Raw genomic sequence first — 26750 nt, 5'->3', positions numbered from 1 at the left:
GGGAGCCTGAGGCAGACGTGAGCAACCCACCACCGCGCAGAGGGCTCTGCAGCAGGGCGAGAAACCTGGGGGTCCCCCAACGAGTGTGGCGTTTGCTATTTCACCATCCCGGTCGCACGCTGCTGAATTTCTCCTTCTAAGTCCTCGGTTGCCTTCTCTGCGCAGCCCCTCCTGGTGTACCTGTGCCTGGGACAGGCTTAACCCCATGCTCGGTAAGGAGATGGCAGTGCCCAACACTCGCCACAAGCCCTTCTTCTGGGACAATTTTGGCAGAGAAATCCATGGCAGGAGAAATGAGATCACTCCTCGCGATGAGGGTGAGGGACGGGTGAGGGCCCCCCAGGGACAGTACGAGCTGCCCGCCCAGACTCAGGTAAATGAATAGCTGTAATATACAGAGGAAATCACACAGAATCTTGTTGTCTGGACATTTCCATGCAATTTTGCTCCGAGGTAAAAAACTGCTTTTCACACCGCACTCCCAAATGTAGAAATAAACAGGAAAAACAAGCTTCTCTTTTACTGATACATTTTCCTTGGTGTCAAAGCAGCACAGAGCCACTAGTCAGGAATATTAATGATGCTCTGTCTGGGCTGGGCAGCGCTGCATGGCCCCAGAGCCCCTTATCAACACGTGCATCAAACACTAGGAGGGGAGAGGGAAGAGGTTTGTGCCTGCCTTTGCTCACAGAGCATTTTCATAGGTGCATTCCTTCTTTCAGATGTCCAAGAGTGACTTACCTCTCCCCAAATGTCATCAGTTGCAGTTGGTTCTCAGCAAATTGCTTTGCTGTTTAATGAGACCAACTTCCATGCTTGCTTAGATTTTGCATCTCCTACTGTCAGGGCCAAAATTAATCTGTCTTTCCTTTGGGAAGAGTACTTTCTGTCCTCCAGCTGCCCCTGTTCAGATAGAGCTGTCTGCTGAAAACCCTCACACCCCTGTAAGATGCAGTTGTTCCCAGTAAAGACAGAGATGGTTTAAAGATGTCTTTAAAGCTTAGTTCACTTAAAAACTTTTTAAAACTGCTACCCTAAGTCTCATAGCTAGAAGTCATGGATGGAGGCAAGACATGGCTGGGATGGCCCCACAACTGCTTTGTGACCATACCACAACATGATTCAGAATCAAGCCCTGTACATGCAAGAAGTGGTATTGCATTCCCAGGGATATCTTGCTAGAATCTCCAGAACACAAAATTGCTATTTTCTATCATAAAATTCTAAATTCTATCTGCCTCTTTCTAGCCTCTTTTTGCAAGCTGCAATTCCCATCTATTCAAATTCATGCCTTTTACCCATTGCTGCAGTATATTACTGAGAGCTTGTATACTTCTAAATACTATATATCATCTAACTGTTCAAATTCCCTTTGGGCTAGGAATTGTATGTGCACATAATAAGACATAATCCAGACAGATAAATGGTAGGGTACAAAACTCCAAAGTGGAACTGTTGCATAGTTTATATACTTCATATAGGTCCTACAGCACCTAACCAGCTGGAAATCCAGATACCAGACCTGGAAAGCACGTTTGAAAACACAGGCCAAAGAGAATGAGTAATTTGACAAAGACATACAGGGTATCTGCAAAAGCACCAAGAACAGGAGTAAGATCTCCCAAGTAAGATTTAAAATGCTAGTCCTAAAACTCTCCTTGGTACAACACTACACATCTATTTCTCTGCTTTCTTTCGTGGGTCTCTCATACCTGCTTCTTAAATATCTTTTAATAACAGTAAGAAGGAATACAAAGTATGCAGGTACTTCTATTTATGAGTAAGAAACTTTCTTAGAAGTTTACAAGAACAAAAAATCAATGTGTGTTCCAAGGCACAATAAGATTTCTGAGCAAGCCTTCTTTATTATCCAATTTAAGCACAACTAAAATATATAGCTGTTTCAAATTTGGTTCCTATCTGAAGCATGCCTTGTAGAACAATGTTTCTCTCTCCCTCTAATTCCGGCTCCACAACACCAGTTTTATTTGCCAGGCCTAGCAAACAATGATCTATCCATCCATGTCATGCATATTATGTCAAATTTATTACGGCAGCTTTTCAGCATATTTCCAGTCAAGGCTTCTTTCTTCTTACAGATTCTGCAAATGAACAACAGTTTTAGTTACAAATGCCTCCCTGTGAGGCAGCACTCCTGGCAATAGAACTGAACTTACTGTATTTCTTGCAGAATTGTGACACTCGTATAACCAATCATTATGACACATTGCTGAGAAACACCGTTTTGCTCTGAGGTTGAAATATTCCCAACTCAAAATGAACAGGAGTGATACCGGGAGTCGTTCAAGCCTTGATTAGTACTTGAATAGATCAAGCATACATCTTCATGTCCCAATAGGAGAAGACAACCCAAAGAATTAGCTGCCTATAGCCAAGGCCCTGAAACATGGGAGAGGTTTGTCCGCAGAACAAATGACACGTATGTGGAAACACAAATATCAAACATGCACGGAGCATATCGCAAAACAGAGAGAACTGCAAGATGTTCTTGACAAATGGCGGCAGTGCTAATGAGCGTCTGGACTAAATTATTATATCCCCTTTTTGATTGAAAGCACTTACAGATTTACATTAGCTCTGACCCAGTAAAGCATTAACACCTGTTTATAGTGAGGCTCACTGACTGTGATGGCAGTACTCACGTGCAGGTAGATAAATGAACTGGGGTTTGGGCAGGAAAATGCCCTGCCTGGCTTTTCGCAGCTGGCAGGGCAAGCACCCAATAAACATGCCAGTGAAAAACTATTTTCAAATCAGGACATAGAGTCCAGTCCCTGCTTCGCAAATTCTGAGCTGAGAACAACTCTGCGGAGATGATGCTCTGAGCTGCACTGGGAATAAAAGAACAGTTATAGCGTACCCCCACAACACTAATTGCCTTCTCCTCCCTGACCACAGCTCTCCTCTGTGCACTTCTCCCCCTCCTATGCCCAAGCAATGCAGCTATAGTCTCACCTCTCCTTTGGTTTTGTCTGCAGAGGAGCCTTGAGCCAGCCCTGGGGAGTTCTGTATGTTGAATACAGCCTGGACAGCTGTGTCCAGGAGCCAGGCAAAGTGAGAAATGTTTACGAAAAACTCTTTTTCATTTTGCTGAAGGTTTAACTATGGTTTCCCAAGCCTCTCAACTCTGCAAGCCTCACAGTCCATGCAAAGTGGAATTTCTGTTGTCAGAGGTATAGCAGGAGGCTAAATGCTTTGGAGCATTAGTACACATGACATTCCCTGCTGCTCTGATAATCTGCTTCTCGTGAAGAGCACAGGTATGCTGTATTATCAGTATCAGACCCAGAGAAGAAGATTAATGTGATCAGTCATAAATGGAGCGAGGAAAACTAATTTTGGAGTTTAGAGGAGTGCTATTGGTTGCTCTTGGAGAACTCGCAAGCGCAAGGATATTGACCATCAAATAACTATTTAATCTAGCATGCCAGCATTTCTCTGTGTTGGAAGTTTATACCAGAAACTGAAAAAAGCAGGATTTAAATAGCTGTCAGAAAAACTGAAAAGGTTTCACAACTCCAAAGGTGGGAAGAAAATAAATGCAACCACTCAGAATATTTTTAAATCATGGACAAATGACATTGAGTAAGTTAACAATGGTGAATTTCATACAGCAGTAAATAGGAATATCACTCTTCAGCCTGAGGTTTTATGAAATAAACCAATGTCCTTTGGCAGATAGCAAACTGAGGTACAAAGAAATAAAAAGTTTCTTTCTCCTGGTCCCCCAGGAGACTGGCTGGGAGTCACGAGCAAAAGGCAGGTCTCCTGCACAGCATTTCAGTGCTTTTCTCACTAAGAAACACTGCCCATCCACGCGGCTTTGTATCCACTACTGATGATGCTAACTAATACAGCAGAGCTCAGTTCTGCAAGGCGCTGAGCTCCTTCATTGCCATTGCAGCGGGGCAAACCTGTGAGTCCTGGTTTCATGCCAGCTGGCGCTCCTCTCTCTTTGGAGCAAGCGTGCAGGCTAAGCTATTCAACTGCTGACAATAGCTAATTCTCAGCCACAGGGCAGCACTAATTTTATCTTCCAAATCCCAGTCACCTCAGGACCTGTACCAGATTTTTCAGCTCACTGGGAGAATCCCTCAGCCCTGTGGATGTGCTGCACAATGGAGGACCCTGTATCGTGAAGGTGACTCCCCACCAGGTCAGGCCACCAAGTATTAAGCCATAGGTGTAGCTTACCAGAATCAGTTCTCTAGCAAAAAAAGCCCCACAGCTTAATCCTAAAGCAGCAGTGCTGGGTGACAGCACTTAGAACTGAACACGGGGGGACAAGGCACTCTCTTCTGAGGGGATGCAAGCAATAAACTCCTCTGCAGGTCTCAGTTGCAATACAGCTGGGAGTAGGTGAAAGTCTAATAAATCCCTCAGAGGACAAAACGAACTAACAAAACCATCAGTGTCCATCCATCGCTTGTCAGGGAACAGAACTTCTGTCTTCCATCTTTGCTTATAGCAAAGCACATGCTTAAGTGGTTTTCTGCGGCGGGATGTCTTTGCTGAACTGAGGCCTGCAGGAGCCATTGATCATTTCCACTGGTAAACAACCTTGTTTTTCACTAAGCAGAGAATACATGGATGCAAAAATATAGGCTGTGGACTAAAAGGTTTTGCTGCAAGCCCAGAATCTCAGGGAAGACCTCTGACCTAAAATTAAAAAAAAAAAAAAAAGAAAGAAAAGTTTGGGCTCCCCCTCCCTCTGACATCCCTTGGAAACCAACAGCTTCTTTTTCAATAACGTACACAGAGCAGCTTCCAAAATGTAACATCACAGGTAGAGTACAAATCATGCATGCAAAGTTTTCTTACCAAAACCAAAAAATATCCAGGAAAAAAATAGATGTTGACTCTGCCACAGGAAAGCTCAGGTTTTGTCATGTGAATCAATCAAAACCAGCACAACATTCCTTTAATTTCAGTATAAAATGTTATTTCCTAACTTTCAGTGACAAACATCCATTCCAAATGGCCATTTGTCTTCAAGTGCAAAAACAAATCTTCAACAACAGTACTTTAAATTAAGATTATTGTTCTCAAAAAAAAAAAAAAAAAAAAAAAAGAAGCCGCCTTTACCACCTGTGAGTAAAACACTTTACCTCCTAATTCTAGATAGGACTCTTCTGACCAGAAGGTGATCTGTGACTGCCAGATTATGGATTTGAGGTGCTTTAGGGTTGGGGGTTTTTTGCTTTGTAGTATATTTATTTTTGCAGCCTCTGAATATGGTGGTGTGTAAAAGTTATTAGCATTTCTAATTAAAACTCCCATTAATAGAAATGTAAACAATTCCAGGGCCAGGAGTGTTATTTACTGAAGATAATCAGAAAAATTCAAAATATTCTCAGTATCTGAAACACTGGAAATTTCTTGGCCCTTCATATGCTTTGCCTCTAGTGGGATTTTTCTTTTTTTCTTTTTTTTTTTTTCTCCAGGTTTCTGTATTTTTAGACTTCTTTCCAAGACTGACCAACTTGACCCAACTTTACTCATATAGAGATTTTTTTTTTCTTCAACTCGAGTGAAAAAAGCGGAATGACCTCTTACTTTAGCAACTACTGAGTATTTAAGAGACCATCAGGAATTTAACAAGCCAGTGCTGTATTTATCCCAAAATTAAAAGCTGCCCTTCCTAGGGGTTTAAAAGATTCTTCCCTTAGTGCACCATTTTTTTCAAAATACATATCAAGATGTTATTTTCTCCTTTAATTTCCTTTAAAAGTGTTCCCATCTGTCACTGTCTGCAAGTGTCTTATACCTTAGGGAAAGGATTACTATAGCTGTGTTTTGGTTATCCCTAGTTACACCATAATTGCAATGTGTTTAAACAGAAAAACACTGTGATTTTTCTGTTTCATACGGAAATTGGAACCTGTGCTAGAGCTCACTCATAGCATTATGGCCAGGCTCTTGACTCACTTGTTCTTCCTCTTAGCGCCACATGCCCTTCCCTCTCATGGAGGTAAGGCAAACATGTAGATAAGAAAAAAAAAGAGAAATGAAAAAAGAAATGAAAAAAGAAAAAAAAAATCGCTCTCCAGTTTCTCGAAATACATCCCGCCTTGCTTTGGGCTGTTTGTGATTGGCTTCTGTATAATTAGTTCCTGCTCACAGTTTCTGTGATAATTGCACTCTCTATTAATTGAGCATATATTGTACTCTATGCAGTCAGCAAGTGATGAAGCTGTCAGTATTTTGTTAGCTATTACACTGCCTGATTCTTATGGGCTGTTTGATATTGGTAACAAATTAGCCAATTTATACGTCATAAATAAGATTCAAAAGCCCTGCTTTATCAGCTGGAGAGAAAAATACTGTTATCTTGGTTGACAAAATGCTTGTACTAAGATTCCCAGTGCCTTTTGGCAGGAATTCATCAGAGCAGATGTATTCCTTCTATTGGGCACCATTTGGTTCAATTATTCTTAATGTTTAATGGCAGAATAATTGGACCAAATGGTAATATATACTCCAATAAAATGCTTTCATCAAATACTTTAATTGCTGGATCTCTATAACTGCAGTGCTGAGCTCTTTATTCTGCTTATTGACATTTGACAGACCATGATCTTAATACGTTACTTTCATAAATCTCTTGATGAGCTTTATCAGAGGTGAGCACTAAACCCATGGAAGCAGGTCCTCCTCTGGTAAATGAGCTGGGGAATTGGAACAAATAGGGGAAAAATCAAAGTGACATAAAACTGCTCTGTCACAACCCCAGGCACTTCTGTGCAGCCACCCCAGGCAGGAGGAGGAAGGATGAGGGTGGCCATGCTTGTTCTGTGCATTCAAGACATGCTCCAAACATCTTCCCCTGCTAGTGAGCAGCTTGGTCTAATTGGCAAAGCAGCTTCTCATTTTCTTTTTACAGAGCATTTAAAGTGCTTGTGCTCAAAGTCCTTCCTTGGGCAAAACTCTAGCTAAACCGACAAGAGTTGTGACGGTGATAACATGGGGTCTGACCCACGCTCCATGGAGTCAGCATAGTCTAAGGATGAAAACAAAGGTCTAACACCCTCCTGCCCCTCCACTGGTATTCTGGATTACCTGGTGACTAGAAAACAAACAGCAGGAGGATGTCAGGAGTCGGAGTGAGCAGGAAGGAGGTGCAGAGCCGGGGGACAAGCTCTAGGAAGAAGGTGGATAACTATCTTCACTCCCTGCTGTATGCAGGAAATAAATATCTGTCACTGAGGACTAATGGGGAATGGCTTACAAGTCAGGGGAAGACTTACAAACCAGAATAGGATCGCTGACTTTCCAAGGCGCTGCCTGACTTCAGTGTTGCTTGTTTGGATAACGCTGGGTACAATGGGCCCTCGGTCACTGATCGGTGCTCCTCGCTGCCAGGCAAAGAATGCAGTAATACATTTATCATGCATCCAGAAATGGCCAGAAGCCAGTGAGGAGGAGATGAAGCTGCTTTCTCTCTGCTTCTGGGAAATTCTCAGGCTATCAATAGTGACAGGTTTTATTCTTAAACTGATAGAAGGAAATGCACAGAAATATCTGCCAGTGTTACCTGCTCTCACATAGCCGTGTCCTGATCTCCACACCACCAAAATCACTACAGGCACCACACTGGTTTCAGTAAGTGCACCAGCTCTGGGACCTGGACATGCTTGTGCAAGCAGGTGACATCCCAGCTTCTGCAAAACCAGAGAGTGCCCAGGAGGATGGAGCAGCAGAGAAGACAGCAAGAAAAGTGAGTCCCTCCCAGGTCCCCAAACAGCCCCACTCTGTTGAGACACCTGCTTTAACTCCAAACACTAAGCAAACAGTAAAGCGGTGCAAAATCCCTTGTGAAGAATTCTGCTGGGGATTGTCAGGGGATTAAACAGAGCAGAAGGAATGGGGAAGAGATGCATTTTTAAAGCTTCTCAATTAGTTTCTAATTGCTGGCATCCAGCCAGTCTGGAGAGGCAGGGAAAGGATGGGAGCCAAGGGGCCGCAGCAGCTGCTCCCACCACAAAGAGTCCTCCCGCAGCCGGCGGAACAGAAACGCCGGTGCTTGCTCCGGCTGCGAGGGCCATCACTCCACTCTCCCACTCATAGCTTAGGCCTGAGAAATAAAACATCACATTGTTATGGATGTATTTACTGTGCCTAATTAATAAGTAGAATTTTATCAGAAAGTTGTTTTGTTTTTACTGGTCTGGTTTCTTTTGTCCTTTCTGGGGAAAGACAGAGAATTGATTGAAAATTGAAGGGGGAAAGTGTGGTGGAAAAATCCTACCCATTAAAATTTTCATCACAATATTGCATTTATGTATACTACAAGGAAAAGCGGGAATCTTCCAGGGATCCTTCGGCTCCAAAAATCAGCTCTGACAGTTCAGTTGTAAACAAATCTAAACGTTGGCCAAATTTTCACACTTCAAAATTTTCATTTTACCAAGAATCAGGATTTGTGGTAAAAGCTTTCAGACAAACATTTCCAATAAGCAAATACACCAAATTGTGTTACACCTGACTGCGTGGCTCATGAAATCCTTCAAGCAGTCCCACTAACAACTCCGTTGCTACCCCTGATCGAGTGCTACAAATATGTCAGGACTTAGCTAACATTTACCCAAAATGTCTTCGGTGTATTAACAGCATGTTCAGAGTAAACTCTGCTGTCCAATCTCCACGGCTGAAAGGCCTGTTATGTCCATTCAATAATGCACAGTAATTTTAACATTGGTTTTCTACAGCAGAGGTATTCCCCAGTGACTCAATTTGAGATATGCAACTGGAGGACATATTAAAAGGCATCTTTCCACAGTCTCCATCACTCACCCTGTAAAAATGTCAGGCTGAAAGACCTGGTGAGCACATTTCCAGTTTAGAGGCAGCTCAGCTTCACTGAAATAGGAGGCATTTACCGACATGGTGGGTCTGAGCCACCTTACCCTAGCATTAGAGCAGACATGGTCCTGCTATGCTAGGAGTGGAAAGAGAGTTACTGAGAACCATTGAAGCAGCACCTACACTTGAGTTGCCAAATTACTGTTTCATTGTGAACCACATATATCGAGTTAGGGATGGGGGGGCCTGGGATGTCTGTAGAGATACTACACAGCTGGTCCTGAAGGCTGGTAGTGACACAGGCACTTTCTGAATTACCCGCTTTTAATACCCATCTCAGAAGAGGCTCAAACAGAGCGTGTGGGTGGTCCTGTTACACCAGCAAGAGATAGCAGAACAAAAGGGAGAGTACATAAAAGTCCTGCCGTACAAGGCTGCAAACATGGGCTTTGCTTCTGCTGCTGTTGCTGCATTTTCAGATCTTTGCAAGATCTGGAAATGACTGGGAAAGAACTCGAGCTGTGATGTGAAAAAGCTCAAGCTTAATGATGAAACCTGGAAATCAATCATTAGAAGGAGGCATAGCTCTGGCAGACCCCTCCGTGTCTTTTGAAAGCAAGCCATTTTCAAAGAGCAGCCTCGTGAGGATGGAGATGGGAATTTCCCAACTAGAAAAGCCAATGCGGCTGTCATGCAAGAACAGGCTGGCTTCAGCAGATGGAGCGTGACAGCAAGAATTCTTTAGGCTCGCAAGCAGCAATTTCTACAATGGGTATAATCCAGAGGATAGTGGAAAAATCAATAGATGGATAATGAATGTTAAGGAAATCAATAGCATTGAAGCTCTAAGGCTGAGCTGTATACATGGAGAACTGACACTGACACTAGTCTGTTGTTGTCCTCAAAAGTTTTGTCTTGATGAGGAAGCACTTGGCATTCTGGACATCGGCATGAGAGCAGCAGTATCCTGCACCTATCATGGTGATAATGGAATAAAGATTCATTCTTTTGCAAGTGACATTCTGCATGTCTAAGAACATTCACTTTCTGCTCTGAGTCTCTGAAGCGAATTTAAGGACTGATTACCAGATGTTCAGTGGACAAGCTGTAGAGGTGTGTTATGTCAAACATTTCACCAGGGCTACAAGAGAATAGTTATGGAAAATTAAATGAAAAATAACGGATGCTCCATTTTTCTTCTGTTTTGCATGTGCTTGTTTAGTACACAACTCAAAGTGGATTAACATCTTCATATCTGAAGTGTTATTCCTCCTGCTGTACAATATGGGAAAAGCACTTGGGAAGATAGTAGAAAAAGCTGCTGGCACTAAGGGCTTTCCAGTACCTCAGGAACTCGGGGTTCAGGCTGAGCATTGCTAATCAATGAAGCTAAACTTGAGTGAATGGACAGGTTAAGAAGGTCCAATAAGAATATTGGGAATTTGTCTGACTTCCTATTAATACTAGTCTCTTTGGGCCAGCCCTAGCAATTTCTGTTGACATCAGTCAGGGATGGTCCTAGAATGCTACAGTCAGAATTCCTAAGAAGTCCTTCTTCTTGTATTTCCCTCAGAAAATGGAAAACCAAAAGGGGCAGTGAGAAAAGCACCCCATCAACCTCAGTGTGAGCAAAAAAAGAGGGCAAGTTCACAACTTGGCTTGCCCAAACATCTCCAGGAGCTCCCTGCACAGAGCTACCAACACCGACTGGCTTCTCTGGCACCCTTTTTAGAGGCGAGTCAAGCACGTCCTAACGACCTATGCAGGAGCAGAGGGGTTTAGCCCTGATATCTTCTAATGATAAAGAAAGGATTTACACCTTCATAGTAAAGTTTGAGCTTGTCTGTACGTGGTAGAGAGGTGCAAAAGGGCAGGAGCCATGTTGATCTCTGTTTGCTATGCAAACCCCATCTCACCCATTGCTTGGTGTCACAGGGCGGATAAGTCCTCCGATGTTCAATGGCAGCGCTGCTGCTCTTCTATTGAAACACAGCATGAACCCCCCAAAAGCTGCAGGTTGTTTTCCCAAACCTATCTCCCCTACAGACCAGGTTATTACAACTGTAGGAGATTAACACCACGCTGCTGCCAATATCCTTTGAATGAAGCCTCTGGTCCCGTGTAGCTGGGGCAAAAGGTCAGTTTTGCTAAGCAAGCAGCCCAGGTAAGGCAGGGCACCAAATACCATTTATTTCCTGAACTGTGCTGCCTTGCAGGGTAAAGTCTTTTAATGGAAGGAGAGTTGTTATGGGGACTGAGCTGCTGAGTATTGGACAGTGTTCTGTCATGGAGCCAAACAAAGCAGTGCTTGCGAACAAAAATGGCATTTTCTAAACCCCTCTACTGACCCATCTGTGAAACAAAGGAGGAAGGTCTCTCCTAAGTACTTGCTGCAATGCCCTTGCTTGCCCGTTTTTTTTTTTTTTTTTATTTCTGTTTTGGAGCAGCTGGAGAGCAGCAATCGGTATCTAGCTGTAAAGAGGCTGCCACATGCAATTACAGAGAGAAAGTCTTGAAGGACACAGTGCCGAAGCAGAGAGACATTTGAAATAAACTTAAGGGGAACAGCTTTGTTTAGCTGTGTGGCCTTTTGCTGCCCTGTAATTCTTTATGTCGATTATAATAGAAAGATCAAATTTCTCATTTTCTCATCTCTGTATCTAGAGAAATGCAAAAACTCTTACACTTGATCTCTCCAAGCCCTCCTTTCCCATATTCACTTACCAATACTTTGTCACTGTCACCTCTTTGATGATGGCTTGCTTGTATGCATGTGCATGTTCAGAAGAATTGCTCTGGTAAATACAAAGGACCCAGTTTCCAAATCCCATCATGCTGCACATCCCAACAGCACTTAATTCACGGAGTAACCTATTTCTGTCAGTTGCTTCCTTCTCTCCAGGCTTGGCTATCCCTGTTAGATTTCATTACAAATTAGCCTAGATTTAATTGGGAATTGAGATCCAGGCTATTCCCCCATCTTTGCAAACACAAGGAGGTCCACAGTGAGGCATCTCCTGACCCAAGATAATGGGAGAAGGGAATAGTGTCCTCATGGCATTGCTCTTGCTTTCTCTTTCTTGATGATGTGGGACCACTCCAAGGACAAAAGGAGGGTAGATATGGGAAACTATCGTAACTCCAATGTGGAGTTTCTTCCTTGCAAGCAGGGTGAGATACGGAAGACCTGTGGAGCAGAGCCTTCCCTGAGGCCCACCTGCCATCCCCATCCAGTCCTGTGGGCTCCCCCCAGTTTTTTGCCCTCTGCCTGCCCACCAAGGCCACTTTGTACTTACGTAAACAGAACGTGGAAGGGGTAGCTCACTGGAAGCAGCCTGCGTCTGTCCACACACCGGAACGGAGGCGAGTCCTGTCTCCAGCCTGGCACCGTGATCCAAGATACACAGAAAACCTTTTCCCTCTTCACTGCTGCAAGTCCTACAGAAAAGAAATGGCCCCAAGAAATGGGGAGCATCATATGCTATGCAAAGTTCTTCTATGACTGTTCCTACAACACTCAGCACCCACAAACGTGGGCAGAATAGAGAAATGCAAAAGGCCAAAATCACATATGTGCTAAAGATCCTTCTGCAGTCTGCAGGAGGGGGCTACCAGGTCTTGGATAAGTCAAATCTTATCTCACAGCGGTTATCTTTGAGGAATAACATGCAATAATTCATGTATACCTTTAGTTTTAATCTTTAGCTGGTACTTTGTGGGGCTGAACAAAGACACAGACGTGTTCGGGATTCTACCAAGGGTGCATCTGTCTCTGGATGAAAGGATCCTGACATCAAACTGACTGCAGCTGGGCTGGAAAAAGTTTTAAATCACTGCGATCAACACAAGTTTTGCACCAAAGTACAAATACACATACCATGATTTCCTCTGGGTGACAGGCAAATCCTGTTATTCTACTTATGAATGGGCCTCATTAAGTAGAAAAAAAATTGTTGGTGCAACCTGTTCCTTTTTAAATTAAACATATTAAAGTTGATAGATACCCCTAATTCTCTGCTCAGCCTTTTATGCATTGCAATAACACTGCTCCCATTGTTAGGGAACGTCTTGAGTTTGCATAATCTGCTTTTCATTTCCCTGGCAGCTGCAGATCATTCTTGGTGACTAAATTAAAAACAGTTTCTTTCAAGAATCCACCAGATCTGTCCTCCTTTTTCCTCCCTGTACCTACAAGTTAAGAAGAAAATAAGAAAATGAAACCTTACCAACAAGCATTAAATCCTATCAGATCAGGCTGGAAGGTCACCTCATCCATCCCTCTGCCCTGAGGCGAAAATCAACTCTTTTTAAGCAATCCCTGACAGATGCTCATCTAACTCTAAAATAAACACCCACTGATGATTTCACAGTCCGTTCCTTGCCTTACTTCATGGCTACAAGTCTGACCTAAATGTCCCTTACCACAGTCAAAGCTCCTCACTGCTTGTCCCGTCCACACTGGACTTGAGGAAGACTATTTCTCCTTGAAGAAGAGTATTTCCTCTCTCTTTTAAGCAGCCCTTTACATGCGTGTTAAGCTTTCCTATGCTTTTCACTCCTCTTATGAACATACCTGTCTACAACTTTTCTGAAACACAACCCCATTTCAGAGCCCAGCACTCCCGAACAGGCAAGTCAAACTGCTCCTCAGCCCATTTCTGCTCCTGCGTTTATTCCTGTTGTATAGAAGCGAGTGGAGAACACAGGAGGTCGAGGTCTTAGCCTCCCAGGACAGCAATGGACAGGTAGGGAAGAGGCACTGAGAGGACTCTAGGATGGCTTTTAGGCTGGCGTACACCAGCTACACCCTGCCGCCGATGCCTGCTGGTAGCACGGTGTTAGGCTGGCGCTGGCAGGTGGGCTGACCAGAGCACACCCAGTTCCCAGGCAGGTGGCTGGATGCTCACACAACACTTCCAGCTCCAGACCAGCCGGCCCAACCATGCAAACCTAGTAAAACCCGGCGGCATGGACTCTGCCAGTTTTGAGGACAACACCATAAGGAGTGAGGAAGCACGGGGAGTGAGCTATGTGGGTGGAAAAGTGGGGAAAACCCCAGGAAGTTTAGCAGAGGAAGGGGAAAGAATCTAAGATGATAAATCAAACCATGCAATAACCTGCTTTCACCCACTTGCCCCTTGCTAGAGTTGACCTTGACTTCAAAAGAAACTCCACTTTTCTGAAAGGCAGCAAAAAGAAAAACAAGGCATGAAATGTCGCAATCAGTTCAGAGGCTTACAGCAGCATCTAGTACTAGCATTTTACACGTCACGTAATAAACCACTAAGCCTAGGAGGTTTTTGGATTTCTGTAACTAAGTTGACAGCTTTTGCTATAGGATGTGGTTTTGCCAGCACCTAGCCTTGTGCACGCAGACTTCCTGGCTCTTCTAGCCCAGCAAGGCTGCTCAGACCTGTGTTTTGGGGCACTGTTCGTACACTCAGCTAGTACTGTGCTCAGCTCTCAGCACAACGGGACCACCCGGGCCAACCCGACCTATAAAAACCAGAGGTTATTGTAGGTGCCCAGGTCTGAAAATCCCCAAGGTCACCAGGTGAGACTCACCTCGGAGGGCAAGGCAAGCGGCACAGCACCGCTCTTGACTGGGGAAGCAGACTCTGCTGCAAAGGGACAGCCCTGCTCGGGATCTCATGGGGTGACTGATTTGCACTGACATGCTGTTCCAATCACAGCAATTTTGCATGATACCAGCTGCTTTTCCGGATGTAGGGAAGAACAGGCCTGACAAACGGGATAGTAAATGCACGTTAAGGACATTACTCCAGAACTCCCAGCTGTTACACTTTTGCTGTGAGAATTTAAAGGTATCCTGTTAAAGATGCAACACAATGTCAGCATTAAGAGTTTCCTCCTGTTTTGCCTTCTAAGTGCCCAGTCCTACAGAGCTTTATTAATACAGGCTGAAATGTCAAGATTTAAAGGTTAACTAAATCCCACTTAAAACTTTCACAAAAGGTATTAACCAGAACTTACCCACCACTTACACTGTTGTTCGCTTTCTGCGGGAGGGGCAGTTCTCATGTATGTGCCTTTTGGGTTTAAGCTATAAAAGCTGGCTGGAGCGAAGCTTGCATCCAGCCCCGCTGAGGTGGGGGAGCAGCAATCAGGTAGACAGCTGCTGAGGACAGCAAACCACACTCTTGCCAGGTTGCAACTCTGCATGCTTGAGCAAAGACAAAAGCATCCCTTCTAGGCATTGCGTTTACTTGCAATTTATAGCAGCTAAAAGTCACAGGAAATGTAACTAAAACGCCTTTCCAAGGGAGACCAAAACTAACACCGTTTCCATACACAGAGAAGTGACCCATGCAAATAAAAACAAACCAGTCCACAACACCACACCAAGCAAGCTGAACACAGAAAGAGAGCCTCTGGTTACAGACAGTGCCTTGGCGCAAGTGAAACACCAAACGTTCAAAAACACAAACCCAGAGCTTAGGAAATTTTCCATATGATATCTGAAAATTACAAATTATACTGTTCTGTATACGGCTTAAGAGGAATAAAACTTGTATGTACTGTCATTAGCCTACACATAAGAAAAGATATATAGAGAGATAAAAAGATCTACTGTTTTAGATAAAAAGCACGTATATAAGAGTGTCTCAATATTACCCAACTGAAACTGAATTCCTGTGCATTTGATTTCACCCACCTGTAACAAAATGCTGAATGGAAGAGCACAGAATACAAGAGAGAAACAATCTTCTATTTTATAGAAAGGACAAAGTCATTAAATGTGTTCATTTTTACATTTATTTGATGAAACGGTGTACACAGCATTTATCTTTGCAGAATAATAATCATGTACAGACACAATGAATGGTTTTGAGACCGGAAGTTAGATACACAGTGTGTGACAACGTTGCATAAACAGTTCTTCCACAGAATGCTTCTATTTCCAGTATTAAAATATATAAAATAGAGCGTGACTTTTTTATTTATTGTGGTGAGGTAAACATTTCTTCCTTCAAAGCAGTGTGCTTCTATGCACCTTCACAAGAACTGCTAACGATACCCTTCTTCATTCAGTCAATAAGTACATACCTAGTGGCATATTTATTGCTATTCTAATGGTCATACATTTTTTCCTTGAGCAATATGTAGAGAAAGGAATGGAGAAAAGAAAACCTACAGTAATTGATGATAGCAACCTATCTATACTATTTGTGTCAAGAGCCAGAGATTAGTGCAGATAATTTATTTTGAATGTAACAGTTTTAATGGAAATGTCAAGAAAAATTTATTTACATTTTTCTAAGGAGAACACGGTATTGATTAGAGCTGCCCAAAAATCACAATTAAGAATTTATTAGACAAATCTTTACCTCTCTGCCCATTTACAAGACCAGATCATAATATCTACTCATTTGTTCACTGTTCAAATTTATTGATGATTTTCAGCATGTAATTCCTGGGCTGAGGGAGATTTGTACCGAGTTCTTTAGTTACACAAGCCATTTGGTATTGCCTTCTGTTCCCTGAATGAATGATTTGTGTAACTAACAGCTTGAATTTTGACTGTTACAAAAGAATATATAATCAAAATAAATCTCGGTCAATATCTGAGTACTGAAACTTACATATTTTTTTTTCTCATACATATTTTTACTGATTCCTGAGAAATCAAATAGTTTAAAAATGGAAAAATTCATTTGTGTTTTATTCCCAATAAATCAGAAATGTTTTTTGGAAGTTCAATCAATTGAAGAATACTCCATGCTCCTGACAGAAAACTACTTCAGGTTCTCATCTTATTTTAAAACCTCAAAGCAGCAACATACTTATGAAAGAGGTTATTTTAAAAAGTTAGCAGCCGTTTTCTTACTGGCAGACACATCCTCCTAGAGCTCTCTGTACGGCACTGTTACACCTAGAAACACTGCACCTAATTTCCAAAACCTAGAAAATAAAATGAATCTCATTTCGCCAGCTTATAGGCAAAGTATAAGAATGGAAGGTCCTTTCACTACCAACGATTCAATCCCTTTTCCTGTTGTGAGGTATACTTTGGCATCTACAAAAGAAAATCATCTTAAGGCAAAATGTGTGATTTCTAAAAAAGAAAATAAACATTATTCATTTGAATAAAAATAGATATTGTAAGCACAATTTTTTTACATCATTGTAAAAGTCCATAAAAAATATAAACCATTATTAGTTTGCTGACTCTTCACAATATCAAAAAATGAATGAAAATATTGTGAAATGGGTGAACTACATGTGTTTGATTAAAGAACGATCCTGCTGATAGAAATCAATTATTAATTTTTATATCTTATAAGAAGTTTATCAGTGACAATTTTGGAAGGAAGGCAGAAAAAGAGCTTTATGAAGTGAAATATTACTTATTACAACTCTGAGTAACAAAATTACCAAAATTAGATGAAGACATACAAACGTTTCAAGAACATAGCTGCAAAATTTCTGAAGCCTAACTTGCAAGCCTATGGCCTGAGTTTGCCATGTATCACAAATTAAGTCCACCAACACTGACGACTGCTCAGAAAAACTCCACTAATCCTCTCCGAAATAGCCACAGGAAGGATGTCTTGTGAAACACACACTTTCCAGAAGAATAATCTTCACATCGTTATTTTTTGGCCACGCTAGCCACTGCCTTCTTTGCTGCATCCTCAAGGTCATTTGCAGATGTGATGGGGAGTCCACTTTCATTCAGAATACGCTGGGCTTCATGTACATTTGTTCCTAAAAAAGAACACTGACTATAATTAGTAATTAATATTACTGAATAAATGAGCATCTTCTATTAAATCTCTATAAAAGTTGTTAATGCTTCACTACAGATCAGTTTAACAACAGATTCAACGAGTGGTTTAGACTGAGCCAAGAAGAAGGAACTCTCAATTTCAATGACAATTTTGACAGACAATGCGATCTGATAATAGCACTTGCATCCACAGGAAGGGCTTTGTGAAGCTTAGAGGGTCAATCCAACATCCACCAGAGTCAGTAGGGACATCCAGCAAGAACAGTGGATAATGGACCACGTATCAGGCCTTTAAGACACTCAGAAGATTTAACACATTTATTAGCAACAATCAGCTACAGCTAATCAGCTGTCAGTGCCTCAGCAATAACCAAAATGCACCCGTGTTAACTGAAAGCTGCAAAATGGGCTATTGAAAGTCAAAGATTTGGGTAATCCTGAAAATCCAACTGGCTTTGAGCTGCTCTTGAATACACTTTTTTGCATTTCTGCTAAAAAGGGGGAACACAGAGATCTCTGAAGCATTCAGCATGACACCGTTCCCTCCTCTGCCGCTGCAAGTGCTCCATTTTGTACATAAAGAACTCAAATTTAATCAACAGACTACATGCACAGTAAAGACAAAACCCCCATAAATTAAAAAAGGTATTTCAGGAAAACATGTTTTTCACATGTATAAAAGACAAGTGCATCGCCTTCCCATATACTCTAGCTCATTCTTGATGGAAGACAAGAGACAAACAGAAAATATAAATTCTCCAGCAAAGCCAAGTGACAGTTTTGATCACTGATATGCTCTGCACCGTAGGAGGACTTGGAATCAGATATCCTACTGAGGAAGCGGAGTCCATACTTCGGGATCACACACTAGTCACAAGCACAAGACCCTGAGCTGATCCTCTTTAGGATCATTTCTAGCCCCCTCCTCCACATCAAGTTCCTTGTTCATTTGCCGTGTCAAAGTGCTTAATTACTTTGCAATTCCTAGACCTAGCAAAATGAATTTTAATTATATTTGGAGCTATACACTAATTATACCCTTAATTATTAACCAAGCAAGGAGCGTACTCTTTACTATGCAACTTCCACAATGCTCATTTTAAAGGGTGATTTTGGGTTTTTGGCAGACTTCACAAAATGCCTGAAATTGTACAGCAGAAGTAGGGAAATTCAAAAGTCAGTTTCATCAGCGTGCTCAAGTCAGGATTCCCACTCCGGCACTGAAAGAGACCAAAGACGTCTCTGTCGCAGCAGGCCCCAGCACTTTGTGATAGGAGAGGCAGGTGTCTGGAAGAGGAACGTGGGACCCCATCTGCTAGCTGTTTAAAAGCACTGGCAGAAGAGGTCACGCTTCCCATCGATATGCAGAGGACACACCGTGGGACTTGTGTAGGAAGGTCAAAGACATCTGAAATCTCTGACAGAAGGGGGATTTGGTTGCATAGTAACATCCAGGAGTGTACAGGACTTTTCCTACAGAAAAAAGAATATTATGGGCAAAAAAGAGCATAATATTTGATTTTTTTTCCAACCATCCTATATAATAATTGCCAGCACAGAACTATACGGGGAAGTCAGAAGGCAGCAGGAAGGTTCTCTTCTTTGTTAAGTTCCTCACATTTGTACAGTGATTCCCATCAAGTCTTGAAGGTTTTATCTATTATTTAGATACAAGTGTGATAAACATTTAAAACAGTCAAGATTGTACTGATCTCTCAAATAGGATTCTACAAGACAAAGTGTTGTGAGGAAAAAAAAAATGGAAAGAGGGCTATTTTCCTGGAAATTTTCCCACAGAGAAAAATATTATGATGTTTGTGATAGCCATGGATTTAAAACTAACTTTTGCTCTTCACTAAGGGGCCAATATTAATTTACTAACAGGTCAGAGTGGGAACAATACATTGGATCTATTCTGCACTGCAGTGATTGCTCTACACACCACTTGTCTAACATGCATTACAAAATCAATACAAAACACAGTCCGCTAAGAAGGGAGGGGGGAGTTCATGCAGGCAAATGAAAATATGAAAGCTGAAAAAAAATCTCACTGCAGTCAAAAGAGTAAGGATATGCTTTGCATTTATTAAATAAAATACTGTTTTATAGGCAGGCCATACAACTAAACATATTTTTCAGCAAGCATTTCCTTTGCTGTAATTTTCTTTTTTTAATGATAGCTTTTTATCCCATTGTGATAAGTATTTAGATATATGGAGAATACAGAAATTACAATGAGATCCTGCTGAAAGCAGAGGTAAAAGTTTTAAAATTAAACGTTCAGAAAAAACTGGAAACCTTTAAGAATCTACAATCTTATTGCAGTAGATGTTAAAATAAACAAATAAATAATCCCGCTATTCTAACATTAACCTCCTGCCACTGGATGGTGTCAGAGAACTGTAAACAGAATCTCATACACAGGCTATCAAAATAACCTGCCCTTCACCTACACTGTAGCCAACAGAGAAACAGTGAAAATTCACAGGACTGAAGGCTACAGGGCTTTTGTTGCTGTTGCTGGATTTTTTGTTTAGTTTTGTTTTGTTTTTTTAAACTGGACTCTATTAAGGGAATGGCTTTATAATGAGAAAAAGAAGTTTCTTCCTTCTGACACATATTACTGTCAATGACACTCCATAGAAAAACAGGAAAGATGTAATTTTATCAGCATACACCTTCAGGCTTTTTAATCTAAATATCCTCCTTCTGAAACCTGGGTTCTGAAACAACCTCTCTGTCTGTGTACATGCGATTTCTCACGTTTACACTTCCGTGGCCTTGAAATCTCTGCTATCACTAGTAAAGAAAATCTATTCAACTCATTAGCTAAAAATCCTAGCAATAAATATTCTATCTAAGCATGTTTCTATAAATTGTAAGGTTATACTAGTACACATTGTTAGAAATGAGTCAAGAGGGCTGCATAGATTGAATGAAACCAAACAAATTAAACACTCCCAATCACACTCCAACAGGATTTTTATAATGTTCATTTATTCACTTGCACTGTCATAAAACCATCAGAAACAGGCTAAATTGCCACTGTTTAATGCTGATGGCTGGAGAGGATGCAAGATTCTGCAATACCATTTCTAGGTTTTCAAGTAAATGAGATATAAGGGGGGGAAGACAGTTATATATATTGGGTGCATCCTAACAATTAGAAGACTACCACAAAAAATAATCTGATCTACCCAAAACATTCTGCTATGACAAAATATTTCATAATATGCAGTAAGTCTGAAAATTATTATTGACATGAAAACATTGTGACCATGTTACATTATCAATAGCAATGTTTCAGCTTTGATAAGCTACACTGCTGAGCACATTAAGAACCCAATTTCCCCTGCCCCGGCATGGATCCAGGTTATGTCATTTCTGCTAGCCCACAAGCTGGAAACTCATAGACTCCCAGGTCTCAAAGACAAGAGGTATTCGAGAATAAAGGACAAGGTTTGAAGTTCATCACTAGCTAACCTTCAGTCATCAACATTTCATTTGAGGTCTGGCTAGTGGTAAGCTTTAATTAATAGGGAACCTATGAAGTTTTGGTGGCTTATACATGCCTTAGCTGTTGGCTCTGCAGTCAAGAATAAATCAACTTTCACTGCCTATACCCTTCCTATTCTGTCCACCCCATTTGCCCTTTTCTGTCTCAAACTTTTCCCAAGGAATATTTTAGTGTTTTCCTCTGCCTCATGTTTACAACATAACTGGGAAAGACATATTTAAATTTGTGCTGAGGCTTTAAACCCAGGATGTCTGAAGAGGTTGATATGAATAAAGTTCTAAGTGTGACTTTGCAATATCCCATTCTTCTCTTGATAGGCAATTTGGGATACTAAAAATCACAGACATACATACTAAACCATATTTGTGAGCAAGATATACAAGCTGGAGCAAAATTTTTCTTGTGTGTAAAAGATTTCTGAATATATTACAAAAATCATTAGATTCTGAAGAACACAGAAGGTCACGAATCACGCATCTGAAAAATATAACAGGAAATTTTGGATTCAAACATTTGAATAAAAGCCAACTTGCTTCTAGCTGCGTTTCAACATATTAAGTAGTCCTAATTCCTCCCAATTGTTCTTGTCCTAAGACCAGAGAAGCAGAGAATTAATTTGCTGAAAGACAGAGAATGTAAAATTTCCAGCATAGGAAGAGGACATCTAATTCACAATTATTGTTTTTATTCTTTCCTCTTTTCACCTAACTCTGAGCTACATAAATGAGAAACAAGGTTTAGCTTCCATTCAGCACTCCTAGTTAGTTTTCACAAAACTTAATCGAAGTACGTTACATTTTAAAGGGGAAAAAATCCTCCATAAACCCAGCAGAAGTTAGTTTTCTACATCTGTAAAAGATAAAATTTGGAATATGTGGTTTCTCCATTTGTCCATAAGCCTTTTAAACAACAGTAATCCTGCGTCTCAGCTGGTGAGTTCTTTACTGACAAGGCAAGTAAATACATGTAATTATAAAGTTACCATTTTCAAAGAGGAGACTAATCCTTTCTTTATCCACTGGTAAAACAGCTTGTAATTATTATACAACTGAGAACAAAGATTTGTCTACAGAATCCTGCTAAATCAAGACAGATTTGACTGATTAAAACTCTAGTCATCAAGACATTTGTAATACAGTGCATGTGGGCAAAGAGTCTTTAAGTGCAGGTCACAAATCTGTTAAGATTTATGTGAATAATCATGAACCTTCTGTTGGAAAAACATTCAAAATGGAAATCCCCCCAAAGTGCTTGTCCCTTTTTCTCCTTTTGAAGTGCAAAATGTTATCAGAGATGTTTTAAAAAAAAGTCTTGGGTAGCCTTATTACTTCCACAGTACTCATTATTAATTCAAAATCCTTATATGTTTAGATAACCTGGTGTGAGTTCGAAGAAGAACAACGAAGACGGTTAAGGATCCAGAGGGATTGATTTTGGAGGAAAGATTAAAAGAACCAAATATATATGTATTACTTGGTTGGGTGACTAAGGAGGCAGAGAAAGCAGGAGTTACAAGCTAACCGTTTCTAAGTACAACATCTGAAGGTTGTAAACATCATCGCTCTTCTTTTAGGATGAACTGATGGGAAACACTAGGAATGAGAGAAGGAATTAAAAAAACTTTTGAGATAAATATTATGCAAAAGTGAGACTTTGCTATACTATTCTGGGACAGAGTTTGCTAAAGAAAATGTGGTATCGCCGTCTCTGGAGCCAGCAACTACTATAGGAGAAGCATCATTACAAACCTAGTAAAGAGTGAACAATTATGGGAAGACGGTCAACAAAAGATGTTCGCATTAAAATCTGTGTTCAACATTCTGAAGATTCAGCTTCGATCTCTGTGGATGAAGCAGCACATGACTCATAAAGGTCGCAGGCACAAGAGGAACAGGCACCATGCAGTCCCCTCTGCAGGGCTTTCTGCAACCCCCAGGCAGAAGCACTCCTGCTCCACACCTTCTCTTCCAGACAAACTCCACAGTGCAGCAGCACTGGGACTCTCCTCATTCAGCCCAGGGACTGCTTTGCCTCTTGCAATCTCCCAAAAGTCACATTAAAAAAATAATTCACCCTTACTTGTGTACAATCATGGAAGTATCAAAAGTACTGGTGAAAGGTCAAGAAAACCTGGTGGCAGACCTAGCAGACTGCAGTTTAAAATGAGGAAGTTGATTTTCTTGTTTCTCTTACACTGGTTTCAAATATTGCAATAGAAACAACTTCTAACTACCTTGTTCATAAGGAAAACTAACAGCTTTTCCAATATCTTCACTTTAAAAATAACAGCTGCAATAGATGAGACGTCTTGCAGATCTGACAGATAAACTTTTTCCCAGCTATGACAGACAGGAAAAGTTTTTTGCTATGACAAAAAGCTAAGCATTGCCTAGAGCTGATAAACAATGAGATTTTATATTATGAAACTTTTCTGCTTCTAACCAACATCTATCAGTCTCTCCTTCATCCATATTAAACTACCTACTTACTCTCTTAAGGCGTTTAGTGGTGCTGCATCACCCAAAGAAAATTTTCACAATTTGTTTCTAGAATCCATTTTAGAGTATTTACATTTCCCTGCACTTACCACAGCAAAAGTCTACCCATGTTAAACTGAGAATGGACTCTGGAAAGCGTCAAACCCTGCAGTGAAATGCACAGCAGAACTTTTACAGGACAAAATTGCATGTCACAGGCTATGGTCTCTCCTGACGCGAACTACGTATCATGTGTAATGTAGCACGAGAATGAGGGATGGGAAAACCCTGCTTTCTCATGAAAGGCAAAACAAGTACCCCCCTAACCAAAGGAATTCATGGGTAATTGCATCATCATGAGTCCTGGTGACTTTACTTTTTGAAAAGGAAAAAGTCTGGTGCATTCAGAACTTTTTTTCCTCCCCCCTCTATCTTAGTGTTAAAAAACACCTTTGTTTTGTATCTCAGGTACATACAGGGATGCATTTCCTCCTTTCATCACCAACGCCAAGTGATAGGACATTTTATGCTCTTTACACACACCCAAACATGAATATTGATGTTTTTGAGGAACAGGGCTTAAAAAAAACAAACCAGAAAAATCTCTATTTTCCAAACCTACTTAGCATGAAAAAAATGTTTTAAGCTTATCAGAGTTGTGTGCTGATTTCAATCAAAGCACTTTCTCATTCAATGGCAGAAGAAGAATCTCCCTTCCTCCTTCAGGGTACTTCTCAGAAATTAAAGACAGAACTCTATATCCGCTGCCATTATGTTAAAGCCAATAACTGCTGAAGAGTGCTCTTCCTTACCTCTGTATTACTTTTTTGTTTCCAGTTTAACAATGCTGGATGTACTAAAAAAAAAAATATTCCTTACCATTACCAAATCTTCTTTTTTTTAATGGATTTTAGCTGGATTGGATATTTGGGCAGAAGAACATATTACAGTAATCTCTCTCTCAAAAATACGGTTTCTGACATCTTTCTTTTAATTATGGTATTGGAGTAAATTTAAGAAAACTATATATTGCTGCAGGTTTAGCAATAATGGAATTGCATTCAGTAAAAAAAAAAATCATTTGAAAAAGAAATACCTTCCAGTAAACAGAAACTTGCATCAAAATAATTTCTATTTGCATTGCAAATCTTACAAGCAAAACCATAATGCTTTCATTGCAAAATTTCATTGCTTCTAGTACCACCAGGGACCAGGAATACAGCAATACGTAAGGAAAGAGCTTATTGACTTCAGGCCATGCTACGGATGAAGAATTGGACACACTCGTATTGTGTGGGACTAATCTGTTTAGAGCTCAGAGATCGAAGAAAGTCGCAGTGGATTACTGTGCCCCTGAGGGACAATTTTTGTCTGAAACCATTAGCACTCACCTTCCAGTCTGACCACCAGAGGTACCTTCAGCTCAAGCTCTCGGCAGGCTTTGGTAATACCATTGGCTATAATGGCACAGTTCACGATCCCACCAAATATGTTTACAAGTATTGCTTCAACCTGTAGGAAAGAAACAGAGCAGGAAATAGGTGGGGTTTTTCTTTGTGTTTTGTTTTGGCTTTGTTTTTCAAATAAATACAGGTAAAAGATCCAAACCAGGGTACAAATTCCCTTCTGTCAGGCAGGTTCTCATTTATGGAAGGTACAAGGCTCACCTCTGTACTTAGAGAACTTGATTCTGAGTCTATTGTTTCTGTCGTGTGTAGCAGTGATTAATTGCCTTGGTCTAAACTGGCATGGTAATTAATGTCATAAACACATTATTACACAGAAAAGGCGAATTTCTACTGATAAATATAAGAAGAGATTAAACAATCTACATTTTGGATTTTTTAATGTTTTGAATAATCATCAGAGCTTGGAGCTCAGAATAGACAGCGTATGAATGTGTGGATGCACATGCAATTAAATATTCATGTGGACACTTCACAAAACGATCTGGATACACACTTTATCATAAGCACTACAGAGGCAAAGGTAATATACTTGCCCTGACTTGATAAAGAGGAGTAAAAATCCCTTCTAATTAACAAGGAGAGGCATGTAATGAAGAGCATTCATTACAACAGATTAACTGATAACCTCAAAAAACTGCTATTCATCAGTTTCTGGAAACTGAAATTCTTGCACCCAATTCACAATTAAATTACCCTTCACAACACACAAGACATTAATACATACAAGATATTAATATGGTTTCTTTCCACTTGGTAAGGTAGTATAATATTGAACCCAAGTTCATATACCAGGCTTTCCACCATAGCTTATTAAGTCCAGGGAGACAGCATACAGATGCAGCTATGCTGTTTCTCGTTCCACAGTGGGGCTAATCCACAACATTCAGGGTACTCTACAATAAGCTTCACTGGGTGTCACAAACAAGCTTTGCCAGAATCATATTGACTCAAAAGACGAAAAGATAAAGAGGAGATTAGGTTTGAAGGAACGAAATATCACTGGATTTCACTTGTGCATGATGTCAACCGCAATTATGCTTAACTCATTGCACAAGATGAACGGATTCACTTTGCCCACCTCTGGGTAGCCAGACTCGTACCAGCACCAAGAAAATTCCCTGCAGTCACGCACGTTTATAGCTCTACACTATCACGTTTAATATTTCTCTGCAGACAAAATGTGACAATTAACTCCTGCGATGTGCAGTCACACACACAGATTGAAAGCTCACCACTGCTAGTAATACTGCCATCCATAACGCAGCAATAAAAAAGGAAAAAAAAAAAATCTCAACAAATACTTTACTTCCCACAAGAAATCATCTCACTCCTTAAGCAGTACCCTAGCAAAAATATCACTTATTAGAAGAATATGCAGTGATTACATTGCACTATTGAACTCTAATGCTAGCACTACAGTTGTAAAATGAAGATGGCAATGGGACCACCTCATTGACCTCTGTCTTATGACCTGCTGCTCCTTCCAGCTCCAAGACTTTTCATGAGGCCACCCAAAAGTGGTCAGAACAATTCCCATCTGACCATACGGGACACGGCCCCATTTTTTCCTCTTGAGCTTATTAGACACCAACTCTTTCATCTAGTTTTCCAGTGCTGATGTGCTAGGATGCTGCCTGCCCCTGCTACATGTGTCCTCTTACTATTTGCAGTGGTGTCATCCAGTTAAGATTTGCTCACTCTTCTGGGCATCC

General features: G+C 40.9%; 1 protein-coding gene across 1 annotated transcript in view; it reads right to left on the bottom strand.

Moving 5' to 3' along the window:
• Positions 1-15542: 15542 nt before the first annotated feature.
• Positions 15543-26750, bottom strand: part of SUCLG2 (succinate-CoA ligase GDP-forming subunit beta) — a 134631-nt gene continuing 123423 nt past the window's right edge. The window contains exons 10-11 of the mRNA XM_069811890.1: positions 24961-25081; positions 15543-17553 (exon numbers count right to left, since the gene is read on the bottom strand). Coding sequence (XP_069667991.1) covers positions 17438-17553; positions 24961-25081 — 237 coding nt within the window. The 3' untranslated portion in view covers positions 15543-17437. The remainder of the gene's footprint in view (positions 17554-24960; positions 25082-26750) is intronic.

This window comes from Haliaeetus albicilla, chromosome 24 (genome assembly GCF_947461875.1).
Source record: "Haliaeetus albicilla chromosome 24, bHalAlb1.1, whole genome shotgun sequence".
NCBI lineage: Eukaryota > Metazoa > Chordata > Aves > Accipitriformes > Accipitridae > Haliaeetus > Haliaeetus albicilla.
This window is presented reverse-complemented; position numbering and strand designations above follow the sequence as displayed.